At 51.9% G+C, this 10,866-nt stretch overlaps 2 protein-coding genes across 4 annotated transcripts; both read right to left on the bottom strand.

Moving 5' to 3' along the window:
* Positions 1-6: 6 nt before the first annotated feature.
* On the bottom strand, positions 7-3,865 carry LOC113488855 (corticosteroid 11-beta-dehydrogenase isozyme 1-like). Of its 2 annotated transcripts, none has more exons than XM_026864224.1 (6): positions 3,710-3,865; positions 3,516-3,607; positions 2,764-2,894; positions 2,062-2,173; positions 1,227-1,412; positions 7-423 (listed from the first exon to the last, which is right to left on the bottom strand). In XM_026864224.1, exons 2-6 carry the CDS (start codon positions 3,601-3,603, stop codon positions 62-64), a joined length of 879 nt encoding a protein of 292 aa, XP_026720025.1. In that variant the 5' UTR covers positions 3,604-3,607; positions 3,710-3,865; the 3' UTR covers positions 7-61. The 2 variants fall into 2 exon arrangements, with proteins under 2 accessions (XP_026720025.1, XP_026720026.1); XM_026864225.1 differs by having other exon boundaries at positions 3,717-3,865.
* Positions 3,866-9,883: 6,018 nt separating this feature from the next.
* Positions 9,884-10,830, bottom strand: G0S2 (G0/G1 switch 2). 2 transcript variants are annotated; one of them, XM_026864233.1, is made up of 2 exons: positions 10,719-10,830; positions 9,884-10,501 (listed from the first exon to the last, which is right to left on the bottom strand). In XM_026864233.1, the coding sequence occupies exon 2, from the start codon at positions 10,454-10,456 to the stop codon at positions 10,148-10,150; it is 309 nt and encodes a 102-aa protein (XP_026720034.1). In that variant the 5' UTR covers positions 10,457-10,501; positions 10,719-10,830; the 3' UTR covers positions 9,884-10,147. The 2 variants fall into 2 exon arrangements, with proteins under 2 accessions (XP_026720034.1, XP_026720035.1); XM_026864234.1 differs by having other exon boundaries at positions 9,884-10,503; positions 10,724-10,750.
* Between the last annotated feature and the right edge of the window lie 36 nt (positions 10,831-10,866).

The following is a 10,866-nucleotide window of genomic DNA, read 5'->3' as shown; positions in this document are numbered from 1 at the left end:
GGGGGGCTGGCGCAGCCTGACAGTCACTTAGTACATCCCAGCCTGTACGTGGCAGCTGGTTTTACGCAGCGTGGGGAAGGAAATGAGTTCTGAGACTGGATTTTCGTAGGATCCCCCAGACCTGAGCATGTGTTGCACATGCTCGCGCTATGGCAGGGCTGGAGGAAGAGGGCAGAGGTGAAGGGGAAGAGGCGGGGGGAGGTAAAGGGCAGGGTAGGACCCGGGGATGGGGATGGATGCTCGGCCCCTGATGGCCCCGATCACACAGCCTCCTCTTACCGGTATCGATGAAGCCGAGGATGCAGAGCGTGATGGAGACGTTGACGCTCTGAATGCTGAATTCCTGCCTCAGGGAGCTGAAAAATCCATCCAAGGCAAACTTAGTTGCAGAGTAGGGAACCGTGAAGGGAAACCCGACTTTACCTGGACACAGAGTGAAATTTTGTTATAGTGCAGGAAGCTGCTCTGCCTAAACGTCTGTTTTTCCCTTCATCAGATAAAGTATTTTACTCAAAGGGAGTTTACTGTTAGTGAAATGTCATCCTGGCACCCGAACAGCAGCATTACAAATATTCCCGTCAGCTTCCAGCACTTTTAAGGCCAACGCCATGGCTCATGTCTCTGCTCAGGGTGTGAGCAACCCGCAGTAACTCTGAAACCCTCAGCGGGGAGAGATGGAGCCAAGTTTAAACCCCTGTCTCTGGATACTGAGCGGAGTGGATCGCCAGAAGAACAACCAGCGTACTGGCTGGGAGCACAGACATCTGTTAGTAATTCTGTTTCCGGACTTAACAGAAATTCATTAGAACAGAGTTATGTTTTTGTGAATAGAGTCAGTCAATAACTCACTCCCCAAATATTAGCAGGAACTTGACCTACCAAACCAAGATGAACAGTCAGAAAAGCAATGCAGTGAGAAGTTACCCCATTTCCACTTTTCTCCGTAGAACTGGGGGTATAGGAGCTCTGCTGCTCTAATGAGCCTGACACCGGGGTTGGGGGTTTAACTACAGGGCTGGTGAAAAAGCAAGCTGGGGTTATTGGATTGTATCCGAGAACACATTCCCTTGAGAAGATACATTTTGGGTTGTTTTGAAGTTCGGGTGCGTTAAGCAGTTGCGGCTCCTTTAGGATGCCGGGTGTCTCTGCGTGCCACTTGCTTCTGACCGTCAGCCCGCGGTGTCTTTTGACTGAATCCCACGTCACCTACCTCGCTCCCCACTCACCCGCCATGGATGAAACCACCACGATGCTGCCCTCGCTCTCCTTCAGCATGGGCAGGGCAGACACGGTCATCGCCACGTAGCTGAGGAAGTTGATCTCCAGGAGCTTTCGTACGTGCCCAACGTCCCCATCGAAATAGCCGAAGTACGATGTGCCAACGTGGTTAAGGATCAGCATGTCTAGGCCCCCTGCAAGCAGAGGAGCAGGCATTAGCGCTTGGGGGAGAGGGCTGAAACCAGCAAAACAGCCTTTCCTGGGAGCAGAATGAACATAATTTTTTTAAAAATTAGGTTTTTTAGGTCAGAGCTGTGGCCTGTTATCTCTGGAGTAGGGATATAAGTCTGAATGATGGCTGCCAGTAACAATTTTGTTGTGATTTTTTTTGTTCCGGTTCAAAACACAAATACCATGGTAGAAGGGAGATCACCCTTGAGTTGTCTGTTGGTCCAGGGCGGGAGAGGGAGCACTCCACAATGAGCTGAAATACTGCATTTCCACAGCCGTGACCCATGGCCACAAAAGCAAGGCTGCTGTGGGCCTGATGGACAGTTTCAGACCGCAGTAGCTGGGGGTGATGCAATCCAGGATTCTGACACCGAACAGGATATCATGCAAGCACAGCGCTGAAATCGAGAGCGTAGTTCAGCTTGAGCTGGAGCGATGAAGCCAGGCAGACAAGCGGGACTGCAAAGGGGCACAATTAGAGGAAAAACCTCTCCTGTCTCACCCTATCTCCATCTCTCCAGCTTTTTTTAGTGGGCACGTGGCAAAAAGCAGCACAGCCAAGGTGAGATGTGATGTCCCGCTGCTGTTTGCAGAGAGAGGCTGTAAACATACCCAGGGAGGCCTCTGCCTCCTTCACCACGTGCTCGGCGAAGGCCATGTCCTCCATGGTGCCGCTGACGTACCGCGCCGAGGCTGCCCCCAGCTCCAGGCACCGCTCCACCACCTGCCGCACCAACACGACGCGTCAGAACCCCCTGTCCCTGCCCTGGCAAGCCTGGCGCGGTAGCGAAGGAGGGTGTCTGGGCTCCCTGTGATGCGTCCCTGCCTTAAAACAGTGGTTTGGAGTTTCGGGAGGATGTTTGGAGCCTTTTAAGCTTCAAAGGGAACCTAAAAAATTTATTCCTTTGGTGAATGCGTTGCCCAAGGCAGTCTGGCTCTTTCTCGGTGCAGTCTGTGCCGGAATTGCATGTGTGGAGAGTGAGCAGGAGCTTGTATATCACTGGAGTGGAATGAGGGTGTGTGTGTGTGTGCTGAGGGAGCCTGTGCACTGGGGATGTGTGTGCAGAACGAAGCAAGCTCAGGTATGCGCGATGCGGAGCGCCTGTGCCTGCAGGAGAGGGATTTCTGTGCACACAGGAGCCCCAGAGAGCACAAGTATGTGCACCCGTGGACGGAACTGCCTGCCTGGTGTCTGTGCCCTGGCGGTTACCGGCGTATATCCATGCATGTACCTGTGCTGTGAGACCGGCCTGCGCGTGTGTGTTTGTGCACCGCTGTGAGCGCGCATGTGTGAGTGCTCGGCTTGCCATTTACTTTCTGGAGCTTGGCCTCTGTCCGTGCTGTGATCAGAATGTGGGACCCCATCCGTGCCAGGTGATAAGCCATCTGCTCGCCAATCCCGGTGCTTGCTCCAGTGACAATCACCCGCTTCCCTTTCAGCATCTCTGAGGACGGAGGCACAGGGATTTAATTTATCCAAACACTATTAAAAAAAAAAATAAAATAAAAAGATCCCCTAATGCCCTTCGGAGTAAGTAGTTAATTGGAAGCGAAGTGAGCCTGGAAGCAGAAAGCACTCAGCACCAGGATGTCTCTTCCATCTGCTGGGCAGCGCTGTGCTGCGGAGCAGCTGCGGCTCCTCACTGACTGCAGTGACCCGGGGACAGCGCTCGACTCTGTCAGCAGGGTTTTTTTTCTGCAAGTCAGACACAACTCACAAACACCCCAACTACTCTGTAATAAAAAAATAATCCGCTGTGTGCATGCTTCAAAACTCGAAATCGAACATTTAAAAGCCATGTTTATAAACTCTTCTGCTACGTGCTGGAAAAGGGACCCCTCTCTGTCTCAGTCCCCCTGCCTCACCTGCTCCCTCAGGAATTATTTCTGCACATTACTGGCTCAGTTTGATTTCAAATCTTTGTTAAAACAACTTTTCCGGTATCAACCACCACACAAAGCCTCGGACATGGTTTGGTCCAAGCTCTGTACAGTTTCTATGCAAAAACACTCAAATGTGACTTTTACTATTCTTCCTTAAAGACAAATTCACTTTTAATACTTACCTGGTTTGAAATTCTCCCTCGCAGAATAAAACCAGAAGGCCAAAACCAATCCCAAAAAGGGAATGAGAACCTTTTGCAACCGACCCATCCCACTGTGGAGTCAGGAAATAAAGCATGAGAGAGAAGGGAGGGAAAAAAAAAAACCCTCTGCAGAGCTGCTCCAGAGGGAAGCAGCAATGCCAATACTTCAAAACCTGTTAGCGAAGGAACTGCAACTTCCAAAGCACTGGAAAATCACGGGTGGATGGATAAGTGAAGCAAACCCTTTGATTTGCTCCCCGCTGGAGCTGGCAAGCCTCGGCCTAACCAGCAGTGCCGTTTGGGTTCTGCCCGGCTCTTTTCATATTTCCTGTCCTACGTTAAAATGCAGAATTTTGCACAACACCCTGGAAGAGGTGTGTCTTTGCTGAGCAGCGTCAAGTTTCACTTTGAGAACATCAGAGGGAGCCTAGTGCAGGTGGTCATTCGTTGCCTTTTATTCCTGCTGGCAGCGTCCGTGGGGGCCGGCGGGGATGCGGTCCGGCTCCGGTCGCTCGCAGCGGGTCAGGCACGGGGGCTGCTGCTGCGGGGCGTCGTGTGGCAGATAAAGTCCTTGTCGCTGCTCCCTGCCCCAAAGCCGATGCTGGGCAGCAGGGGCCTGGCAGCACATCCCAGCCCCAAAAATGCTTTGCTGAGGCAAGGTTTATTTTTTTTTCTCTCTACCAACTCCTGTGAGCAGATGAGGGAGCGGGGGCTGAGCTGGACCCATCGCCAGGGGTGCGGCTCTCCAAGGGGCACAGAGAGCTTTGTAATGAAATACTGAACGTTGTTTTCTGCAGGGAAATACGTCCTTGCTGCTGTAGTTCCTGCTTCGAGTTTTGCAAGAGCTTTGCTCTTACTTTTAAGTGAATATATTCTGAGGGAAAACCACGTAACATCCGCTAGCTCCCCGAGTCTCGGCAGCAGCACGTTCAGTGCCATCCGTCTTACGCAACAGGTATGAACTGTGCTCCAGCCTTGGTCTGGTGCTGGCATCTCCATCGCAGAGCACAGCACCTGCTGTGCTGCCCGGGCTGGGGACACGCTGCGGGCCCCTCCTGCGCTCCTGGGCCTGCCTCGCTGGATGGAGCCTCTGCCCTCGCTGCAGGGCAGCCGTGGTTGCCAGGACAGGAGCCTCCTCTGCGGCGCGGGGCTGCACTGCGCTCTCGTTTACGTGGGCACGATGTTGTCTTTGGACCCCTCTACCATGACCAGCCAGAAAGAACTATTTAATTTTTTTTTTTCTCCCTATTGCAGCTTTAAAATAAAGATTTAATTTAATGGCGCAGCTGGTAGGGCGGCGGAGCTCTCTAGCATTGCTTCTGCTTTATAATTTTTTTCTTTTTTTACCTTTCTACTTCAGCCTCAACTTCCCTCCAGTAAGAAGTACTCAGCCCCACACTTGGTCAGGGAACACTCTGCTATTTCCTGCCTCTCTTTGCTTTGAACTTGGGTCGGGATCATGGGACAGCCGTTTCATTCCTTAGCTTGATTAAAAAAAAAAAAAAAAAAAAAAAGAACTAATTAACCTCACTTCAGCTGTGCTGTTGCCTGTGTGGCTGGCGGGGAGAGAGGCTCTTTTCAGCTCTCATTTATTGCTAGCGTTGGGATACTGCAATAAAGCAATAACTGCCAACCTTTGCGCGCCGCCTGCGAGCGTGTCGGGATGGTGGCGTGCTCTTTGCCCCGCGTCGGTGCGGGGAGACGCGGGGCTGGAGGCGGGCGTGCAGGGGCCAAACTCTGCGCTGGCGTCGCTGGCGTGTTCTTTAACGGGAATGGAGGGTTGGGGGGTTTTGTGTGAAACAGAAGTAGCTGATAATAAAGGACTGCAATACTGAATGTTTTGAGCGTGACTTAAACTCTTTATAAAGGAGAATTTGTGGATGTGCCGCTCAGGCTGTCCTGTGTGGAAATGAAGGCCGGGGGTGCTGGCCTGGTCCCCGGGAGGGCTGGGGGCTGCGGCAGCAGCAGGAGCTGCCGGATCTGCCAGCGTTTCGCTGCCCGTGGGTTTGCTCTTGGCCGCCTGTCACCCTTCCAGGGCACTGCTGCTCCTCACTCCCACTCGCAGCTTTTTCTGGGTTTGTTTTGCGGTATGCAACTTAAGAACTTGTTTTCAACCTTTTCCTGGGGGCGGGGAGTGAGGGAAGGGAGAGGAGGGCAGGAAGAGGCAACTGTGGAGAAGTGTTTTCTGATGGCAGCTGGTCCTGGCCCCACTGCTGCCAAACCTTCTCGCCTTGGCAGAGGGGGCCTGGCGCCGTGCCGGGGGGACCAGCTTGCTGCGTCACCCAAATTATCCTGGATGCGTCCCCCCACCGCAGGTCGCTTCGGTATCGCTCATCCGTTTGAAGCTGTGCTTTTCCAGGGGTGATGCTCGGCCTTGTGCTAACTGCTCCGCGCAGGGGAGGTTCTTCATTTAGTGCCGCCTGGAGCTGCCTTGGAGGAAACAAATATGCGAAGGAAACTTGTTCTGACAACAAACTGGCAGGGCAGCGGAGGGGGGAGCCGGTGCAGAGCCCCTGCCCGGTCTCCAGCCAGGCGCTGCCTGGAGGGAGCGTGTCCCAGGGCAGAGCTGGGGCTCGGGCAGGCTTGTGCAGCGTGGCAGGAACTGGGATGCCACTTCTTTTTTTTCCTCTTTGGAGTGATATTTGGCTTTTTTCAACCCATTATTAAATATTTGTTAAATGCAGAGGATTATAATTTTTTTTTTCCTCCCCTCTTGTTTTCCTTTATCAAGTAGACCTTGAAACATTATTTCTCATACGCAGCATACTTTACCATCAACACATCTAATGCCGTTCTTCAGATGGGATATCACCATTATAAAGGCCTGCCCTCAGTTATACGCGCATTAGGCTGATGTACGTGTCAACATGATGCTGCTGGGCCGTGAGAGATGCGTGTGTGTGTGTTGGCACGGCCACTCGCCGCCTCGCGGGGCTCCTGGACACAGCCCGCGGGCAGCACCAATATCCTGCAAATGCTGTCGCTGTCACGGCTGCACCGCTCCTGAAAAATGCCCTCTCGGGTCCCAGGGAAGACTCAAGGTGATCATAGGGACGTCTTTGATTTGACATGATATTTCTACTTGCTGCTGGTTTAGAGAAAATACTGTGATGTTTAAGGCCTGTCTAAGCACTGAATTATTTTTTTTTTCCTGCATGACCAAATTGGGAATTGCTGCCTTTGATATTCGATTTTTGGTACTGTGGCTGCTTTAAGTGTTGGCCACTGTCCATGTTCCCAGTGCCCTTGGTGTTGGATGGCAGAAGCTGATAGGCTTATCTGGGCCCCTAATTTTAGCCTGGCACCTCTTGAAACATCCAGAGTCCAAACTGCAAATATAGAGCGAGGACGAGATATTTGGCTCACGCCCTTGAAGAGATTGGCCTGTGAGGGAGGGCTGCTGGGTTTTAGGTGGCCATCAACTCCATATGATGAAAACCTGGACAACAACTCCAAGCTGAAAGAAGATCTCTGAAGAGGTGTTGCAGGATGGGGACAAACACTCACTAGTTTTCATGCCAGCTGCAGTTTTCCTGAGGATTTAATGCACTAGGAAAACGTCCCATTTACAGGTTAAAGTAAACTGAGTTCTGACAAGTCTTAAAAGAAGGAGAGTAACAGAAAATCAACTTCATGTGATGCTCAGCAATCTAACTCACACCTTGGGCAAAGTGTGGCCCTCCTTAAGAGCTTATTCCTCTGGACTTTAGTTTAAGTCAGTCTTAAGTGCTCCATATGCTTCTACACTGAAGCTTGCCTGAGGTGTCCTTACTAGTACTGACTGTACATCTTTTTCCATCTGGTTGCTCTCTGATATATCCCTGTATTTATAATTAAAATTTCTCTTTACAATTCATACACGGGCTTTCGGAGTGACTCCACCGTGTTCCGTGACCGGTGTGTGTGGACGCTGGTTGCCGGGGGTTGTGTTTGTGGCAGTTGTACTGGCCAGGGCTTTCTGCAGCTTGTTGTGTCAAAATACAGATGTGAGGGGGCTCTGGGAAACAGGCTGGTTTGGAGAGCCGTGCCATGGTTTAAAGATAGGGAAGATTGCTGCAGCCTTTTAATCTACTGCATCTGGCAAGTCTGTCATTCATCATTGTTAAAGGGATGTTAAATGGATTACTAAACCCCCATGCACACTGAATTTATCATTGAGTGGCTTAGGTAAGACTTTACACAGTCATTGGGGTAAAATCAGCCATTGATACGTGTCTCATTCGCTCTCCAGAGAGCTGGTCCTGTCTACTATCGGTGCAATCCGCCGTGGAAATGGTAACACGTAGGCTTGACCTCTCGGGCTGACCTTTCGGGGCAAGATGTGGGAGGTAACGATCTCTGAGCTTGCAGTGCGTCAGGAGGCAGGAGATTGTCTTCTGCAGGACATGATTTCACCGAGTGGGCTCCAGAACCACCGGCGCAGCGTGTGGTTTAGCTGTCTAATCCCGTTAGCTGTCTTAGGAGGAACTATTTTGATTGTTCCACGGACCTCTTTGCTTTAAGCTCATAAACCCTGTGACTGGATGGCTGTGGGCAGCGAGGTGCTGGCACGATGCGAGGAGGCCACGTACGTGGTGTGAAGACAACCTGGTTTTGCAGCTGCCTTGGACAAAGACGTGATCTTCATCTCGGTTTAGTCCATTTACAAACAGTTTAGCCCTGCCGCAGCAGCGATGCTTCTGAATTGCAGTAACGTGCGAGAGCTCGGGCCTGGCCGTATTTTCACGCCTGGTAAAGCCGCAGACGTTCAGGTCCCTGGTTTATCCATGCACCAAGCGTGCCACAGTGGATTCCAGGTCAGCCTTCCCTGTCCCCGAGGCTGTGATGGAAGCTATAACCTGCTTCAAGCTGGAACTGGGGGGAAAGATGGATGCTCGTCAGCTGGTGGCTTTGTTCAGGCCTGAATTATCCTTTCGTCTTTTCCCATGGAATTTCCATTGGTATCAACGAGGTGTCAGATTGTTCAACCTTGCCAGAGACCAAAAGGCTTGGTTATGGACTAAATGAAGTATTTCTCACAGGCTGTTTTTAATTTAATTGGATTCTGCTCCTTTCCCCGTGAGGAAAGGGTACTTTATACTTGATTCAAAGACTGAACAGAGTTTTTGTGCACACTCGGTAGGATTCCTCCTCCGCAATGTGCTGCTGTTTGGGGTTTTTTTTGTCAGAAATAAGTCAACAAAACATGTTGCATGGTTATGTATTACGAAAATGTAAGGGTGAACTTCAGCTGCGTTCCTGTATTTTCAGATTCTGATCTTAACATGTGCAGCTCGGGGAGGAGCTATACGTCTGGCACCGGTGCGAGGCGGTGCTTTTTCACTTTCCATCCTCTCCTCCTGTTTGTATTGTTTTGCTTTTAGCTGGATGGTGACATATTGCAGAATCACAGAATCATTCAGGTTGGAAAAGACCTTGAAGATCATCTGGTGGAACCATTAGTCAAGTGACGTATCACAGGTACACCTCCCAGTTTCGGTGCGAGGTGTGTAGCCTGCTCCTGGCCGTGTCTTGGCCATCGAGCAGTTCAAGAGGGATTTTCTGCCTCTGTCATCACTGGCAGGGACTGTATCCTTCCCTTCTGTAGTGTGGTCGGGATCTTTCAGCTGTAGCTGTCTGGGGGGGTTATTTGACTACTGTGACGTAGCCCTGAATGCAACAGATTCTTACTAAGCCCAGGACGGATTTTTAAATAGGTGAAAGTCCTCTAATGAGTCTGGCAGTGCCCTGAAGCTTGGCTCTCCGTTTCCACACCCTCCAAGCTGACTGTGCCATCATGTCTCTCCATGCTTCGGTTTTTCTATCTGCAACACCCCAACAATACTGGAAGCTAGTATTACTCTGCCCAGTTAGGTGTCTGTGCTGTGTTTGTGAAGGAGCCTGGGAAAGGCAGATTTTTTTTTAAAGTTTTTTTTAGCTGTGCAGTAGCTGTAGCCTGTTAGATGATTGCTGGGGCCTGGACAGGTTTTTATTTAACAGTTCTGGGCACGTATGGCCATGGCAGAGCCAGGAATTCGTGCCCCTAAACCCGGAGAACTGCATGAAGTACAATTCCAACTCAGGGCATGTGTTGGTCACCTGTGTGAGACAAAGGCCACCTCCTCCCTCCACCCTAGTTGGCCCATTTTGGAAGGGAGCAGCTGCCAGAGGTCTGGAAACTCCAAGCCCCTCGGTGCCAGCGCATGCTCAGGGAGGGGGGCTGTACTGGGAGGGTGCAGCCGCCCCCCCTCAGCTGTTCCCTGGTTATACCCCAGCTACAACCCGAGGAGCCAGAGGCACGAGTGAAACCTCTTCGCAAAATCAATAAGAGAAGGCTTTGAAAGATAAATGCAGCTAGAGAGCATTGGTACCATATAAAATATTTATTGATTTTGCAAAATGTTGTAAAATGCATCTGTAATAAAAATAAGAAACCGTGCTGTGCATCTTGCACGTGTTTATACCAACAAAAAGGTATTTTTTCCCCACTGCTGCACAGCAGCAAATAAAACCGTTCGCTTCTTTCAAGTCTTGCACTTGCGGTCTCCTCCTTCAGCCCCTTCTCTCTCCTTGCTGGCACCACCCCGGGCTGGCACAGGGCAGCGGAGTCTCTCGCGCTGGGCTGCGGGCTCTCAGGACGCGTGCTGCCGGGTCACCAGGGCCCGCGGCATCGCCCCCGGCTTCTTGCTCTTTTCCAAGATCAAATCCTCCTGTTTCTGGGCAAGCATCTGCTCTCTCCTCGGGGCAGGTGTCTTCTCCTCCTCCTCCTCCTCTAGCCTCCCTTCCGAGGTGAAGGGGCTGCACACCGTCTCCACCAGGCCGATCACCACGCCGAGGAAGGCCAGCACGCTGCCCAGCACGTACAGCTTCACCATCTTCCTGTTGGGCTTCTGGCTGAGCATTTCTCTGGCGAAGGGGATCAGCTCATGCATGGTTTCCATTTTTTTTTTTTTTTTTTTTTGCAGCTGATGTAGAAGATGTCAGTTCTACAAGAGAAGAGAGGGGGGGACGTGAGTTAAATCCAGCTGTTTCCCTGGAGCGGTCAGAGCCCCCCGGGCGGGCCAGGCTCTCCGCAGCCCCCCCGGCCCGGCTTTAAAGGGGGATTTTTGATTTTTCCTCGAGGCTCACTTGGGGAAAGTGTACCCACCCCCTCGCCCTGCAGCCGGGGGGACCCCCCCGGCACCCCCCATCGCACCCCCTTACCTGCCGGTGGCGGCTGCAGCGGGGCAGGGAAGGGGGTGGTGAGCGCTGCAGGCTGGGTTTAGCTGAGCTGGGCTTAGCTGGGCTAGGCTCAGCTCAGCTCGGCTCCGCTGGCAGCTGCTGGCCGTCGCCTCCCGCCGCCGCCTTATAT

The sequence above is a fragment of the Athene cunicularia genome, assembly GCF_003259725.1.
Source record: "Athene cunicularia isolate RWA chromosome 26 unlocalized genomic scaffold, athCun1 chr26_part1, whole genome shotgun sequence".
In the NCBI taxonomy this organism is placed as follows: domain Eukaryota; kingdom Metazoa; phylum Chordata; class Aves; order Strigiformes; family Strigidae; genus Athene; species Athene cunicularia.
The sequence above is the reverse complement of the archived record's forward strand: the minus strand, read 5'-3'. Positions and strand labels throughout refer to the sequence as shown.

What these genes read in the sequence shown, in the direction of transcription:
- LOC113488855 (XM_026864224.1), bottom strand. Translation starts at nt 3,603, where the DNA reads ATGGGTCGGTTGCAAAAGGTTCTCATTCCCTTTTTGGGATTGGTTTTG. An exon ending in GAGGGAGAATTTCAAACCAG is followed by an intron (nt 2,895 to 3,515) that starts GTAAGTATTAAA and finishes CTCCGTCCTCAG; the next exon opens with AGATGCTGAAAGGGAAGCGG. An exon ending in GGAGGCAGAGGCCTCCCTGG is followed by an intron (nt 1,413 to 2,061) that starts GTATGTTTACAG and finishes CTCTGCTTGCAG; the next exon opens with GGGGCCTAGACATGCTGATC.
- G0S2 (XM_026864233.1), bottom strand. Translation starts at nt 10,456, where the DNA reads ATGGAAACCATGCATGAGCTGATCCCCTTCGCCAGAGAAATGCTCAGC.